This window comes from Salmo salar, chromosome ssa13, assembly GCF_905237065.1.
Source record: "Salmo salar chromosome ssa13, Ssal_v3.1, whole genome shotgun sequence".
NCBI classification, from domain to species: domain Eukaryota; kingdom Metazoa; phylum Chordata; class Actinopteri; order Salmoniformes; family Salmonidae; genus Salmo; species Salmo salar.
Window position 1 is genome coordinate 52,563,188 of NC_059454.1, and position 18,450 is coordinate 52,581,637.

At 42.5% G+C, this 18,450-nt stretch overlaps 1 protein-coding gene across 1 annotated transcript; it reads left to right on the forward strand.

The window, feature by feature from the left end:
- The first annotated feature begins 3,241 nt into the window (after window positions 1-3,241).
- 143g1 (14-3-3 protein gamma-1) lies at window positions 3,242-17,488 on the forward strand. Its single transcript, NM_001173658.1, is given in 2 exon segments — window positions 3,242-3,416; window positions 14,436-17,488. Coding segments are annotated over 2 exon segments (744 nt in total). The 5' UTR covers window positions 3,242-3,329; the 3' UTR covers window positions 15,093-17,488.
- The last annotated feature ends 962 nt before the right edge of the window (window positions 17,489-18,450 follow it).

Consider the following 18,450-nt stretch of genomic DNA (forward strand, 5'->3'; position numbering starts at 1 on the left):
TGTCTTGCGAGTGCCACCCAACTTTGCTATTTTGTGATTCTTTTGCCATTTTATGTTGTTTCGCAAAATGTATTCGCTATCACTTCATCAGTTACCTCAATTCTGTCTTCAACTTCAAATTTGAATCATCTGCCCTGGCCTCTTTGTGTAATTCCGAAGCAATGTTTGGGCTATCCAAGAGGAAACACCAGCAAAAAAAGAGGCAGGAGAGGGGAGCCCTGGCGATATTAAGGCGAAAGGAAAAATGGCCACCTCTTCCCTCCATTCTATTGGTCTCTTGATAATAATAAGAATGACCTCCGATCGCAGATTTGTGATCAACAGGATACTCTGGCTTTTGGACAAGATAACCCCAATGGGTATCCAACTCGATGGATTCTTCATTCACCGAGTAGACAGGACATTGGATTTAGGGAAATAAAGAGGGGGAAGGGTTTGCCTCTTCATCAACAGAAAATTGTATGCTGACTCAAGCGCAGTGGAAGTCTCGACCCATTGTTCACCCGTCTTGGAGTACCTGATGGTCAAATGTCGACCCTTCAATCTCCCGAGAGAGTTTTCAGCTGTTATCATGATTGCTGCATATTTTCCACCTCAGGACAAGAAAAATAATAAGCTGGCACTTAACGAACAGTATGGACAGTATGGGGCTATAAACAAGCAGGAAGCCATGCACCAAGAGGCAGCTTTCCTTGTTGCCGGTGAGTTTAAGTTTGTGTAATTTAGACACTTAATGCCCAACTTCTATCAACACGTCTCCTCCGTCACTAGGGCCGATAAAGTCCTGCTACTCTACCCACAAGCAAGCATACAAGACCCTCCCGCGTCCTCAACCTTCTGCAAATCAGAACATTTTATTTGTACAAATTTTAATGCACTGACAATGCTGAAGCAGCATCAGAGTGACACATAGCATGTTTTATTCCCACACTGCCCTCACCCACCTAGATAAGAGGAATACCTATGTGAGAATGCTGTTAATTGACTACAGCTCAGCGTTCAACACCATTGTCCCCTCTAAACTTGTCACCAAGCTTGGGACCCTGGGACTGAACACCTCCCTCTGCAACTGGATCCTGGACTTCCTGACGGGTCAACCCCAGGTGGTGAGGGTAGGCAACGTCACCTCTGCCATGCTGACCCTTAACAAGGGGGCCCCACAGAGGTGTGTGCTTAGTCCCCTCCTGTACTCCCTGTTCACCTACCACTGCATGACCACATACAACTCCAACACCATCATCAGGTTTGCTGACGACACAATGGTGGTATACAGGGAGGAGGACAGGGATGTGGCAGTGTGGTGCCAGGACAATAATCTCTCTCTCAATGTCAGTAAGACCAAGGAGCTGATCGTGAAGTCCACATCAAAAGTGTAGCTGCAGTGAAGCAGGTCGAGAACTTCATGTTCCTCTGTGTCAAAATCACTAAGGACTTAAAATGGTCCTCACAAATGCAAACAGTCGTGAAGAAGGCGCGATAGCGACTCTTTACCCTCAGGATGTTGAAAAGATTTGGCATGGGCCCTCAAATCCTCAAAAGTTATACATCTACACCATTGACATCATCTTGACTGGCTGGATCATTGCTTGGCATGGCAACTGCACCGCCCTCGATTGTATGGCGCTACAGAGGGTGATGCGGACAGCCCAGTACATCACTAGGGCCAAGCTCCCTGCTATCCAGAACCTCTATATCTGGAGGTGTGAAAGTAAGGCCCGGAAAATTGTTAAAGACTCTAGTCATCTGTGTCCGCACGGCAAGCAGTACCGGAGCAAGTTTGACACCAACAGGCTCCTTAACAGCTTCTATCCCCAAGCCCAAATATTGGCTACATGGATTGTCTTCATTGACCCTTCTATTTTATAAAAATATGCACACACACACACTCACTCTATGCACACTCTACACACTCACTCACTCACACACACACACACACACACACACACACACACACACACACACACACACACACACACACACACACACACACACACACACACACACACACACACACACACACACAGTTAATTTGCTCACACACACATAACACGCACACACATTCATACTGACTCTACACAAATGCACATACACTCACATACAATCATCATATACGCTGCTGCTACTCTGTTTATCGTATATCAACTTACGGGCCTTACTTTCACACAGTACATACAGTATCTAATCCTACCACTCCAGTCGAATCCCTGCACATTGTTAATATTGTATTGGCATTGACCCTGCAACTGACCCTCTATATAGCTGACTTATTTTCTCATGTTCTTATTTCTATTTCTCGTGGGATTTTGTTCTACATACATTTTTTATTTGTTTTGTACAGTACTACTGATATTGATTACTGCATTGCTGGGAAAGAGCATGCAAGAAAGGCATTTCGCTGTACTTGTGCAAGTCACAATACACACTTGAATTGACACAGAGTCCTAGCTATAGCGTTGAGGTTCAAGCTTTTGGGCAATAGGTGCTGAGGCAAGGGACTGTCTGTATGTAGGACGGGACTCACTCTTTGCCACCACCCACCAGTCACTCTCTGAGAGCTAAGCTGCTATAGGGAGGAACAGGGCATTTGGTGCTCTCTATTACCAGAGCCAAGAGCATCGCTCATCCAAACAGCTACTCACTGTTGCCAGGCTGTGGCCAGGCTGGTTGACTGGGCAGCTCTCTGAACACAGGCTATTGGTGGATGTGTTCAGTAGCCTACAGGCCTGCACTCTGCTGATTAACATAGAGGCTAATAAATGACTGCAATATTCTATTCTATTTGACAGCATTTACTTCGCAAAGTGACTAAAATATGAAAGGTAGCCTAGGCCCGACACGTTCCACTATAAAGGCCCTATTGAAGGCTATACTAGACCTTCTGTGGCAGAATTTGTATAAGAATAACCCTCTCTCTTTACAAGCAGAAACAAATTAATTGATTATATGCATACCATAGTTCAATTATAGTGCGTTTGATGGTTTAGAACGAAAGATGCAGCCTAAACCACTACATTTCCCACAGCACCCTGCGCAGAGTAAATAGCGTCTGATTCCAACGGTAAAATCCTATTTGTTACCGGTGTCAGGCACTGACTGTTCTCCCAATAAGGATTGTTACATCACTTCGTATAGACACGCCTTTTCAGGTGGTGACGCAATCCAGGGAAAGTGGTAAGGAGGGGGAGGGGGTGTCCCGTCTGCACGCGCAGACAGCAGGGAGCAGCTGCAGCAAGAGGACCTCTGGTAACATTCACTGCATTGCTGAGAGTGACATATTACCATTTCAACTTTAACAATTCTAGAATAACATTGTATTAACGACAGCTAAAATGGTTGATCGCGAGCAACTGGTGCAGAAAGCCAGGCTGGCCGAACAGGCTGAAAGATATGATGATATGGCAGCAGCCATGAAATCGGTAAGTTCTGCTTTGGAATCATATTTCTGAGTATCATAAGGAATCATAAATAACCTCCACTGTCTAATACTTACACTTTCATTTTTTTCTGTTTTGTTTGATATATATATATACATGTAGCTAGGCCTACATAAAGAATAACTGTTGTGTATCCCATGGCAATTATCGTTCCCTAATTATTGTAGTGTTCCCTATTTGGTGTATTAAACATGCCATGAAAGATCATTATTATGTCAAAACCTTCAACTGCAATAAGACGGGGAAAGCCAATATATCATGCCAGTGACATTGTCTGGAACTTTACTGGCAAGGCCCATGTAGGCTTTCACCATACCTTTCGATATATGTTTTTTTTTTTTTAAATCCAGCGATTGATTGCTCACGGTTCGTTATCTTTATGAAAGGTATGTTTATTGAAACATTGAGCTATGTATGGTCAATTATTACCTCATAGCCTAGTAGAAATGGCTTGTTAATGTGGAATATGGCTGTCAGATTATGAAAACAGCGAACGAATGCGGACTGTGTGATCTTAGGGCGGTGCCTTTTGCTAGGTTGCTTTTTAATCAGCTAGACAGCATGGCAGTAATGATAGGGGGCAATAACCGACAAAGCACCTTGCTCTGGAGATGAAACCTGTTTGTTTAATTGTTGATCTAACTGAATTCAATTGAAAGGACAGATACAATTGGCAGGGAGGGGCAGTGGAATCTTCGCGTAAAATGATGAACATTTGGGAGGGAAAGCAATTTATTGGTAGCCGACTCTAGGTTTAAAGTAGGCTACTGCAATGAGAGTGACAGCAGGGTTGGAGATAGGAATGTCTCATTCCCTGATTGTGATGATGTTCCCTAAACATGGCAATCTCCCGCGAAGATGCATTATTAGTCACATCTAACATTGTGAGGAAATCAATTTACGCACACACACAACGTCATAAAATCTACCCACCTGTGTAGAATAGGCCCAACGCAAACGTTAGTGTCGTAGCCGATATCGATTTGGGCAATACACAATATCCCCATAAAATATGATCCCGGGAACGTGAAACGTGGGTGGCAGCAGAAATCCTTCCAGAACGTTCTGTGGTTGTCATATTGCAGGGGATTCAATGTGCAGACTAGAACGTGTTAGAATGGTCAGGGTTCTGAATTCAATCTCAAAGACACATTATAGCATCCAATGCTTTATACTTGCGTCCTCCTCGACCCCCTCAAAAGGAAGGCATAGCAGTTTCTTGCACTAGGCGTGTCGCAGTGTGCCAAGGTGCAGTACCCGTATTGCACCATTTCAGAATCAGACTCAGCCCTTTTATCTGTAGCCCACAATTCAGAAATGCAGGAATTCTGTCATTGATATCACCTACTCACTGTATATACAATAGCTGAGGAAGTATATGATATGGAGGCTTAATCCAATGATATGATCTGGCCAGGCCAGTATGGTGTTCCTGGGATCTATCCACTGAGGTTGCCTGTCTAGCCTAGCTCTCATCCTCATTCTGACCAACAAAACATGAATGCCACTTACTGTAGCCTACTATCTACCCAATAGCATATTCAGTCTCTACAAACTCAGAATAGCCATCAAAGCAAACTGTATTACATCAATAGAATAGAAGGGAGAGAGTATAGTAGGCGATCCACGTTAAGTTGAAAATCGTAAATAAATTGTCTGTGTCCACCTCTGAGAAAATGCTCTGTCACAGACTACTAGTCCATATAGAAGGCATGGTATAATTACCTTGAACAGTGCACTATAATGTTGAATGGTGGGTTGCTGAGGCGTTACTTTAGTACACTGTAATAACACAGACACAGACTTAATTACAGAAGCTGGGAGTAGTATTAGTCATGAATCATACTCTTCAGGAAAGCAGGCTGCTTCGGGGCCAGGTGGTGATAATGTCAGAGGGGAGAAGGGCTTTGGCTCCTCCCTCTAAATGATGCTGAGTCAGAGACGGAGGAAGTCCACCCCCATCCTTATCCCCGGCCCCAGCCCCAGCCCAGCCTGACTCCCCTGCAGATGCAGCCCCATCCCTATATCCAGCCCCATGCAGCCCCAGCCCGAGCCAGCCGCCCAACACCAGCTCCAGCCCTGGATGTGCTGCAGCAGTGGGTATCAGGGTGTGTCTGACTGATTTTTGATTTAGCTGCCACTCCACTGGGCATCAGTGGCAAGGGATTCCCCGGCCATTAGTTACATTTTTTTGCGGAAATGACCAGTGGTTGTCAGTAGTGGTATGCTGGCATTCTACTTCGTTGTCACTACCCACATGCAGAGGATCCCTCCTCTAAAGTCAGTCAGTTAGTTGGCCATTAACGTGTCAAAAGAGCATGTGATGCATGTATGCCTGGATGGCATTCAATAATTACATTTTCCTTCACCATGGTGACATTTTCACAATACTGGTATTGATATTTTAGAGCAATTATTCTGGTTGTGGTACCCGAGCGAGGACCCCAGGAAGAGTAGCAAATTGGGATCCTAATAAACTAGACTAGAGTAGTAGATATGTAGAGGTGCCTGCCCTGCGTGAATTAGCCAAATTCAAGCACTGAGTGTTGTATGTAACGTTGTGACGTTTTTAACAGCTACTCAATTCAAAGCAGCAAAGCATATGTGGCAGGGCTGATGCTGTAACATGTTTTTGATTCATCAGTCGGGTGAATGAACCCTCGCACTGTAATTCAGAATCTGAGTCAGAAATGGTTCACATGCTGGGCGTTCTATCTGAGGTGAAGCAGTTCATTCATCCTTTGGGGGAGAGAGAATGGGGAGAAGTGGGGGGAGGAGGGTTGCATCCAGTGTCACCCTGTGATATCATGTTTCCTTTAGCGTCTGTCCTACTTTACCGTCTTTGAAAGTAAAGACCATCATGCTGCTGAATAGGCAGCTTTTATTTTTAATTTTTTTATTTAACATTTACTTAACTAGGCAATTCAGTTAAGAACAAATTCTTATTTACAATGATGGCCTACCCCGGCCAAATCTGTCACACTGGTATAAATGATTCGGGAGACAGGCGCAGGAATGCGTAACAGGGTTTTTTATTTTACCCAAATTACGGCATGCCGTATAAAGGCACAGGGACGAAAGACCAAACGAATACGTAACAAGAACACAGGGTTGAAACCCAAACAAAAGAGCGAGGAGTACCTCGAATAAATAACACTAGCGCGCAATGATTATCACACGGGACGAGACCAGTAATGATCTGCGCAATCCACAAGGGCACGAAAGCCAAAACACACAGCACAGGTACTCACACCCACCAACGGACATGGGAACAATAATTGACAACACCATGGTGAACAAAGTGATACAGCCTGGAATCAAACCAGGGTCTGTAGTGACACCTCTAGCACTGAGATGCAGTGCCTTAGACCACTGTACCACTCGGGAGCTACCTGATCCCCCTATCCGCTTCCTGCCCCCCGAACCTTTGTCAGAGCTTTTGTGATCATCTCATTTTACTGGCACCTTATGTATTATTTTATACCACTTGATCTAAAATGAAAGGTAACATTCTCCAGATTATAAATGACAGTAGGCTATTACTCAAATGTGTTGAATCGTAAATCCTGCCTTGATGCTGTATATCTTGGATACTGTACCCTCCTCACTCTCTGTATTGTAGCAGAGAAGGTTATCACCCTAAATACCAACATGGACCTGGCTTTAAAAAACATACTAACGCAGTTACTTACTCATGTTTTTTCCTTGGCTTTTACACATTGTATTTTTATAAGCCTGCCGCAGCAGCAATGACACAGAGAGAGAAAAACATCTATGAAAAACTGCAGTCATGTATGGTTATATAACAACAAAGAGCTACTTGAAGCAACCCCCTTCCCTGAAACACCCACACACACACACACACACACACACACACACACACACACACACACACACACACACACACACACACACCCCTTTCCCAGCAGCACGCCCTCTCTCTTCCACTCTTCCTCTCTTCCTTTCTCTCTCCCTCTCTCTGCCTTAACCAGCCATCCACGCTCGCACCACTCTTACAGCTAGTGACGTCAGGTAACGCTAGCACACGTCGTCTCTGTGCTCTGCAGCCTGATAGAGGGAGAGGGTAGGCAGGAGAGATGTCACTTTAAGTTAGAGAGAGAGAGGGAAAGCAAGGGAGGAAGTGCAAGGGAATGAGGAGAAAGTGATGACAGTAAGGATGAGAGAGAGATGGGGAGAGAAACAGAGGTGGGGGGTGTATGCGATGAAGAGATCGGGAGCTATGGACATGTAGACTGAGCCCACTCTTGTGTTAGCCGGTCATTCCTACAATCTGGTGCCTTTTCTGTCCCCAGGAAATATCACCTCATATCACCTTCTATTTAGTGTCAAATGTGGCTTCCAAAGGGCTTTAAAGATAAAATGATGTGTCCCTTACCATAAAAACACAAAGATATGGATCTCAAAGGGAATTTTATGCACTTTGTTTTTAGTGGATGTAGGCATTTTCACATTGTCCACATTGGTGCTATTCACCAACTTCTATGAGAGATATAAGCCATTAGAAAGTAACGTATTCAAAATCTTTCTTCATTATTTTATAATCCTACTTAAAATGTTCATGATTATTGTATTTGTTATTATTGTATTTAAGGTCCCTGATTTCTCTTTCCACCCTGATGCACCAGATACTCAACTAGTCTAAAGAAGGCCAGTTTTAGTGCTTCTTTAATCAGACAACAGTTTTCAGCTGATCTAACATAATTGCAAAAGGGTTTGCTAATGATCAATTAGCCTTTTAAAATGATAAACTTGGATTAGCTAACACAACGTGGCATTGGAACACTAGAGTGATGGTTGCTCATATTGGGCCTCTGTACGCCTATGTAGATATTCCATAAAACATCAGCCATTTCCAGCTACAATAGTCATTTACAACATTAACAATGTCTACACTGTATATCTGTTTTAATGGACAACAAAATTAGCTTTTCTTTCAAAAACAACGACATTTCTAAGTGACTGCAAACTTTTGAATGGTAGTGAATATTAAAAAAAAAGTTTGATATAGAAGTTAAAATTCTCTTTAAGTGTTTACCATTACGCTAACTCAATCTCAATCACCCACAGAGCAATGGACATCAATCACCCACAGAGCTATGGACAATTTAGGCTTCACATTTCCACCCTATTAGGATTACGCACCTAACAGGGTGGAAATGTTGTTAGAAAAGATAGTAAATAAATGACTAATATATTTATATTTTATGTGTATATACAGTTGAAGTCGGAGGTTTACATACACTTATGTTGGAGTCACTAAAACTCATTTTTCAACCACTCCACAAATGTATTGTTAACAAACTATAGTTTTGGCAAGTCGGTTAGGACATCTACTATGTGCATGACACAAGCAAATTTTTCCAACAATTGTTTACAGACAGATTATTTCACTTAGGCGCTTCCCTAATTGTGTGTTGTGTGCGCTTGGAAGTGTGCGCTTGGAAGTTTGTGTTTGAGTGTGTGTCTTGCCCCGACTGCACAGGATATAGGCTTCTTTCCATTTACTTACCCACAATTCCAGTGGGTCAGAAGTTTACATGCACTAAATTGACTGTGCCTTTAAACAGCTTGGACAATTCCAAAAAATGATGTCATGGCTTTAGAAGCTTCTGGTAGGCTAATTGACATCATTTGAGTCAATTGGAGGTGTACCTGTGGATGTATTTCAAGGCCTACCTTCAAACTCAGTGCCTCTTTGCTTGAGATCATGGGAAAATCAAAAGAAATCAGCCAAGACCTCAGAAAGAAATGTAGACCTCCACAAGTCTGGTTCATCCTTGGGAGCAATTTCCAAACGCCTGAAGGTACCATGTTCATCTGTACAAACAATAGTACGCAAGTATAAACACCATTGGACGACGCAGCCATCATACCTCTCAGGAAGGAGACGCGTTCTGTCTCCTAGAGATGAACGTACTTTGGTGCGAAAAGTGCAAATCAATCCCAGAACAACAGCAAAGGACCTTGTGAAGATGCTGGAGGAAACAGGTACAAAAGTGTCTATATCCACAGTAAAACGAGTCCTATATCGACATAACCTGAAAGGCCGCTCAGCAAGGAAGAAGCCACTGTTCCAAAACCACCATAAAAAAGCCAGACTACAGTTTACAACTGCACGTGGGGACAAAGACCATATTTTTTGGAGAAATGTCCTCTGGTCCAATGAAACAAAAGGAGAACTGTTTGGCCATAATGACCATCGTTATGTTTAGAGGAAAAAGGGGGACGCTTGCAAGCCGAAGAACACCATCCCAACTGTGAAGCACGGGGGTGGCAGCATCATGTTGTGGGGGTGCTTTGCTGCAGGAGGGACTGGTGCACTTCACAAAATAGATGGCATCATGAGGAGGGAAAATTATGTAGATATATTGAAGCAACATCTCAAGACATCAGTCAGGAAGTTAAAGCTTGGTCGCAAATGGGTCTTCCAACTGGGCAATGACCCCAAGCATACTTCCAAAGTTGTGACAAAATAGCTTAAGGACAACAAAGTCAAGGTATTGGAGTAGCCATCACAAAGCCCTGACCTGAATCCTATAGAAAATCTGGCAGAACTGAAGAAGCTTGTGCTAGCAAGGAGGCCTACAAACCTGACTCAGTTACACCAGCTCTGTCAGGAGGAATGGGCCAAAATTCCCCCAACTTATTGTGGGAAGCTTGTGGAAGGCTACCCGAAATGTTTGACCCAAGTTAAACAATTTAAAGGCAATGCTACCAAATACTAATTGAGTGTATGTAAACTTCTGACCCACTGGGAATGTGATGAAAGAAATGAAAGCTGAAATAAATCATTCTCTCTGCTATTATTCTGACATTTCACATTCTTAAAATAAAGTGGTGATCCTAACTGACCTAAGACAGGGAATTTTTACTAGGATTAAATGTCAGTAATTGTGAAAAACTGAGTTTAAATGTAATTGGCTAAGGTGTATGTAAACTTCCGACTTCAACTGTAGATACGAATTTGTTGTATGTCCCTAACAGTGTGGAAATATCTCATTGTGTAAACAATCCACCTATAATTTTTAGGATTTAAGTGCCTGAGTTTGACAGGCACTTAAAAAAAAAGTTTTTTTTTGAAAGTCAAACATATTGGTCCAAAAGGCACCAGATTGTAGGAATGACCCAGCCCTGCATCCATGTGTGGCCTTCAAGTAGGTGTGATGGGTTGCAGAGGTGGAACAAAATGAGTGTGGTGGCACTCCGCACCCTTTCCAACTTTAACCAACCTCACTTCCTCCGCTCCACGCCTTCCCTTCTATAGACATTAGACATTAGGGGGCCTGAGCCATGATGCACAGTAGACAGCCATCAGAGAGAAATAATTGATATTTTGGTTTCCTGTTGCTTTTGTTATTGTTTAACACACACAGATGTTTGGGAGTTGACAGCAGCCAGTGTGGGGATGAGTCACGAGAGAGCCAGGGCGATTGATGAGCTTTACTGGCAGACAGAGGGCTCTATTGTGATCCCTGCACCACAGCTTCCGTCAGTCCTTTCTGTTTCACCCCCAGGCTGCTGAAATAAAGGCAGCCATGTTTTTACAAAGCCAGCCCAGGGCCTGTTTAGTGTGTGTGTGTGTGTGTGTGTGTGTGTGTGTGTGTGTGTGTGTGTGTGTGTGTGTGTGTGTGTGTGTGTGTGTGTGTGTGTGTGTGTGTGTTTGAAAAGTAGTGGCAAGTGCTTGTTCTGTTGGTCATGCGCATTTCTCTGTTTTCCCACCTTTTCAGTAATAGCACAACAACACCAGTCCAGAGGTCATCTATATATGGCCATTGTTCAATTTATGATGCTTTATGATGCAACACGTTGCATTATATGAAGGTAACTCGAGGTCAGTAGGATAATGTGTCAATTATTGTCTCGGAAGCATTGAAATTGTAGCGTGTGTCAGAGAGATGCTAGTTGTTCTACTGTTATATCAATTGAAATCAAATTTTAAGAAGAGGATCTGTTGTTTTAGCAGCGGATACAGATAGGGCGAAAAGGTCATTCCTTGTGAGATACTATGAATTAGCCCATAGAGGGGATTGTCTTTGACATAGCTATTTGTGGACTGTGTGTGTGTATCAGCCGATCCTACCCCTGACCCACGACCACACTATACCCCAATCCACTACCTTCACTGGCCATTCTCCTTATCCTGTCCTTGGGCTGTAGAGATAGAACATCTGGTTGTCCCAAACAAAGCAGATCTCTCAGTCAGTTCCCATGGAAACTGAAGATAGCATGATAGATAGATATTTTTTGCCTTTCAGAGTTCGGCCCCTCCCTGTTACAGTAGGTAGACACTAGCCAGTCATCTGGCCAGAGCGGAAGGCTGGGATTGGCTGGTTGTAACTAGCCACTTACCCTAGCCCTAACCATAACCTTAATAACCAGAGCAGCTTACCGATCATTGCACCTGTACACAGCCCATCTGTAAATTATCCCACCCAACTACCTCATCCCCATATTGTTATTTATTTTTGCTCTTTTGCACCCCAGTATCTCTACTTGCACATCATCATCTGCACATCTATCACTCCAGTGTCAATTCTAAATTGTAATTATTTCGCCACTATGGCCTATTTGTTGCCTTACCTCCCTAATCTTACTACATTTGCACACACTGTATATAGATTTTTTTCTATTGCGTTATTGACTGTACGTTTGTTTATCCCATGTGTTACTCTGTGTTGTTTTTGCCACACAGCTTTGCTTTATCTTGGCCAGGTCGCAGTTGTAAATGAGAACTTGTTCTCAACTGGCCTACCTGGTTAAATAAAGGTGAAATAAAAAAATAATAAAATGGTGTGTTGTTTTGACTTTGAAGAATCACTGAAGGAAGTTGATCTATGAAGAATTGTAGTGTTATGGAAGAGTTAGGGGTGAAATCAGTGTTCTCCTATATGATAACACTTCTGTGTGTTGGAGGATACACCTGTGCATCTGAGAGGTATCAGCAGTTGAACTTGGTGTTTTATATATTACATTTTTGCAGGAATAAAAAGGTGATTTGGTGACTCTCAATGTATTCACCATTTCAACTGAGAGAGCAAGTTGGAGGGGGATTTTGTTCCTTGTATAGCCAGTCCAAGGCTCCAAGCATGTGGCAATGAAAATAACAACTCCCACTTGGACAATTTAGTAAGCTTTATGTGTAGAAGGAAGAAAACACTGACAGCAAAGTCATCTCTTTTTTTCTTCAATTCGAGGGCTGTAATCATCATAAGCGGCTTGGAATATTAGATTGAGCTATGACTCAGATGACTTGCTCTGATTCTGGACGTGTACTGTAAGCTGCAATGCACAGAATTTGTCAGAGGAGAGAGTGGAACCCCTCTTGATTGGTTAGGGGAAGCAGAAAAGGGGACTGGGAAAGGGATATGTTCCAGACTATAGATAGATAAATAGATGGGGAGAGAGAGTGAGAGAAATGGAAAGAGAGAGAACTGAGAAAGATTAGAGAATAAATTATGGTGAACAATCTGCTCCTACTCAATCAAATGACAGCTGACATGGAAAGATAAAAGGAGTGATTTAGTCCTAGACGTCACTGGAAAGGCAGGGCTGGGAGTGTAGTGACTATCTGCCCCTTGGATGTGCTATGCTCTCAAAACTGGAGAAAGACTTAACAGAACCTCCAGGCTGAGAAAAGTTTCAAAGTACCCTGTTCTCGTTATACCTTTGAGGATTCTGATTAGAAATATAGTAGAGCAAAGTGTCACACTTTATTTGGATAGTCCGGATTTTCCATCTGTTGATGTTCTACATATGGTCATACTGTTAACAAACTATCTGTTGATAAACAACTGCTCGTTAAGGTTAGGGTTAAGTTTAACCGTTGTTCTAACAGCACTGGAAAATGACAATATATACCTTCAAGGCAATGCTTTTAGCTTTGGCAGTAAACTATCGTCGTGCTCCCAAGCTGACATCATCAAACAGCTAGCTGTAGATTGTTTTTCTGGACCCCTCGGCCAACGGGCCAAGAGAGCAAAGCGGCTTAAAGCAAGCAAGCAATCAAGTGGGTTTAGCTCTGTGCTTTTCTGATATTTGTGTATTTAAATATCACCAAAATCTCTCTAGTTCGGGAGGTTAAGAATATATATATATATATATATATATATATATTTTTTTATTTATTTTATTTTATTCTTCATAGACAACACATTCAGTAGGGCTATCATCAGACAAAGGGGGCTTGCTGCGAACTATACTGCCACAGCCAGGGCCCCATGTTGTGCTTTGGAGAGATGGGATTGGAAGGGAATTTAGGCCCTGAAACAGAGGCTGTGTCCATATGCACTACTTTTGACCAGAGCCCTTTGGGCCCTGGTGAAAAGTAGTGCACCATAAAATGGAATAGGGTGCCATTTGGGAAATGCAACCAGAGAGTAGCTGGCTTTATATTCAGAGCAGAGGGTTAAGTATGTAAAGATGGCTGTGATGCGTGCGGCACCGCATGGTCTCGTCTCGTGGGGGTATAAAGGATTAAATCCTCTAGCCAGACAGACACAGGCCTGTGGAAAACAAAACAAAACAAGCTTTCAGAGCAGGAGAAAGCCAATGAGAAGCCAGGGACAGGGGGATGATGTCAGCCTACTACAGGCAGGCGTGGTCCAACCCCAGCCTGCAGCCTCTGGATGCCATGATCACTGGTGTAGAAGATCATGGGAGTTAGCCCATCTCTGACCTCGATCGTTGTGAATCATGAATGACGAAATGTGAATAGCTATTTAGGTTATATCAATATAATAGGATATATCAGCTAGCAAGTGAACACATGGCATGGCATTACTATATCCTTTCCTATCCATAATGTTGGCAGAAAACAGAGAACATGGCATGAATGAATGATTGCATATTGGCCTAACAAAAAATTGCGGCCAAGTTTTCAAATCTGACAATAAAAGTAATTTACAAGATTAAAATACTGTTTTAAGGTAAACTGCAACTCTGAAACATTGCTGTCCCTCTTTCTCCCTCTTTGTATCATAGGTGACAGAGTTGAACGAGGCCTTGTCCAATGAGGAGAGGAACCTGCTCTCTGTGGCCTATAAGAATGTGGTAGGGGCGCGGCGCTCATCCTGGCGTGTCATCTCCAGCATCGAGCAGAAGACCTCGGCAGACGGCAACGAGAAAAAGATCGAGATGGTGCGTGCGTACCGCGAGAAGATCGAGAAGGAGCTGGAGACCGTGTGCCAGGACGTGCTGAACCTCCTGGACAACTTCCTGATCAAGAACTGCAACGAGACGCAGCACGAGAGCAAGGTGTTTTACCTGAAGATGAAGGGCGACTACTACCGCTACCTGGCTGAGGTGGCCACGGGCGAGAAGAGGGCCGGCGTAGTGGAGTCCTCTGAGAAGTCCTACAGCGAGGCCCATGAGATCAGCAAGGAGCACATGCAGCCCACCCACCCTATCCGCCTGGGTCTGGCCCTCAACTACTCCGTGTTCTACTACGAGATCCAGAATGCACCTGAGCAGGCCTGCCACTTGGCCAAGACCGCCTTTGATGACGCCATCGCTGAGCTGGACACCCTGAACGAAGACTCCTACAAAGACTCTACCCTCATCATGCAGCTGCTACGAGACAACTTGACACTCTGGACCAGCGACCAGCAGGATGACGAGGGTGGTGAGACCAACAACTAGAGAGTCCCTAAAGAGACTCCCGTGTCCTGTTTCAGCCAATACACACAACACCCCGCTCCTTCACAAATCACAACAAAATATGAAACCAGTTAGAAATAAATGATTTGGCTGGTGGAACTTTGGCAGCCACTTTTGCCGTTGATGATACTACCGCAGCTGCAGTTCTTCATTTTTACACAAATTTAAAAAGTTAAGAAAAATTGAAAGAGAAGTAGGAGGGGAGATGATTTTAGTTTTTAGTATAATTTAAAAAATAAATTGTGGAACCCCTTACTTCTTGATTACCTCTGCGACATTTGCCAAACCACTTAAGAGGAAGAAGTTCTGTATCTCAAACAGTCAGTCAGGAAGTAGAGTCTGGCTATTGGGTTAGAAATGACACCCTCACACTGGCATAAAGACTGTTCTTATGGCACTAAATGAAATGGAGCTTCTTATTTAACTGATGTGGTGAGGGAGGAAGAGCATTCAAAATCTTAAGGGGAGATAGAAGCTTGTGCAAAAAAATAAAAAAAAACTTGAATGTCATCGCCTCGCAAAAAGAAAGATTTGCAACTAGGTTTGAGAGAGGGAGAAATAGGTATCGTACCTCTAGCTAACCACTTCAGACTTACCAACATGGAATCTAAAAGGTGTGCATCACCCTGTAATGGTAATCGTTGTGTGAAAGCAGGTATCCTCTGTGATTATTGAACATACATAACCAATGTTTTGTTCCCATGATGTCAGGAATGTGTTTGTACTCAGTCACAGACTATATTACTGTAACTAAAGTAGTAAATACACAGCCAGTACAGCCCTCTAATGCGCTCATATGCTATACGTATATAAACATTTTCAAGCACCTGGTTATTATTATTATTATTCTCCCCTTACCTAGGTTGTCAAGGGTGCCGTATTAATAGAATATCAAACTATGCTAATGCAAAGAAAATCACTAAAACAACAACAACAATTATCTTGCAGAGGAGATTATTTGATATTGTAAGACAGCAGAATATTTTCTCCTAAATTACGGTATATTCATGTTTACAACCATCCTGGATCCATCAAATGGATCCATCTTGGATCCGATCCATGACACCGAGTTGACTGGAACCACATACTCAGTGGACAAAATACACATTACCTGGGCTATATGGACACGCAGCTGTGAGTGGAGACGAATGGATTCGCTACTGACAGTCAGTTCAGTCAGCCGTCCTGATGAGCCCTTCCCAGCTAGCTAGTTTATGCTGGCAACAACAGCAGCATGGCACTAGTTGTAACTTGTAAAAGAAAGTGCTTTTTATTTCCACGGACGAAATAACTTGTAGTATTGGTCACCATCTGGATGTCACCGTGACATGCCAATTAGCTAACGTAACGACAAGTCGGTGTGAATGACCAGTGCAACGGTGTTGTATCGAGGTACTTCCCAGTTCCCACTGTTGCTTCCCACCGGGCAGCTGTAACACATTTTCACTGGCGGTAGCTATTTGTTCCATCCCACTTGGTTATATTTAGAGTAGGATAGCAGCCTACACGAGAAATAACTTGTAATATTGGTAGTATAGTAAGCATCTGAATGTCACCGTGATACAGTCTTCTGCTCAATGGGGAGAGTTTGCACTGCAAACCGGCAACACGACAACACGGGGCACAGTGTGTCCTTCACCCCACTTGCTGAGCACTGCTGTCCTGCTGTAAGGAGAGGAAAGTAGCTAGATAGTTTAGCCTGGGGTGACAGCGAAAGCACAGTTATTGTAATGATTTTCACCGAAAGTAAATGTTTTTGTTGAAAAAAAGAACAATTATTTCCGTTAAAAACAGAATGATTCTGAACACTCCCAAGTCCCAACTTCGGCAGACAAGTTAAAAATTCTGGCTGAAGTTTCTAGCCACATTCATAAACTAGCTAGCTGGGGAAGGCTCATTAGGACGCCTGACTGAAATGACTGAACCGAATCTGTTTGTTCCCACTCAACTCTCGCTGCGTGACAGTTTTGGGCACAAGGAATGTGTGTATAGTCTCTCCCAATCTAAAAGCATATTTGAGGTTTGTGGATTTTCTTTTTGTGTTAACTTTTTTAATTGTCAAGAAATGCACTTGCCTATTAAACTGTTTCTTCAGTGTGAGACGATAACTGCTCCAATATTCTCGATAATATAATATTGTGCATGCTGGTGATGTATTTATATACAGTAGCTTGACTTTATTATTATTAACTTATGCTGTAGATGTTACGTATTCATATGAACATGAAATGACTAGACTTCAATCTGATTTATTTTCTATTTATACTTTATATTGGATTGTTGACATTTTATTTGAATCTGTGTTTCCTTTACTCCATTTGCTGAAAGTACGCTATGCCAAAACAATGATTGTTAACAATAAATTGATCTGTAATGGACATTGCTATAGTGACATGCAATTCTTGTATTTGTTCTTTTGCATAACAAAAGGCGGAGGATCCCAAAAAATTATAATAAAAGCAGAGGAAAAAAAACACCATTGTTAGCTCAACCTTCGACCTTACCGTCTGGAGGTTTTGTCATAGTGACATATAGTGTAGATGTAGAATGATCACACTGTAAAATAGTTCATTTTTTTGAGTCACCTTTCTGTTTGTGCTTTTAATGTCACATTATGCTGTGAGATAGTCAAGATTGAACCGTGTTTGATTTTCTTACGTAGGAATTCTCATGAAACATTATTATAGTTTTTTTTTTATACCATTTTTACTTTCATCTGTCTTCTGCTATCTTAAATGTGAATAATGTAGCGGTTGCACAAGAGAAAATAATAATAATGATAATAACAATTTCATTCAAATATTACAAAGCTCTTCTAACCACATTTCAGTGCTGCTGTTGTTGAATTCCTATCGTCATGTACAGCAGTAGGTGTTTGGCCTTTTCAGATGACTTTCTGATGCTGTTTTGCTTTGTGTTCTTACAATGTTACTTCTTCTTGATGAATCTAAAGGGGCTCCTTAGATTCCCATTTTTGTCATGGCAATACGGTTTTAGATACTGTTTTAGTACGAAGAGGCAGATGTAGTACTGTTATACCTGTTGTTCACTACAGGTAGGTAGGTAGGTAGGTAGGTAGGAAGGAAAGAAGTTGGATAGATATATAGATGGATAGATATAATTCTACATTGATTGTACACTAAATATAGTTACATGTGCATTTTATATAGTATATAATGAGATATTTATCATATATTGTGAACACCTCTGTTGTATCTGTTGTCAATGCAGTTGTACAGTTGTTCATGGATGGCTAGATACTGTAGGTAGGTAGGTGCACGAAGGGTTCTTTGGCTGTCCCCATAGGATAAACATTTTTGGTTCCCGGAGAACCCCTTTG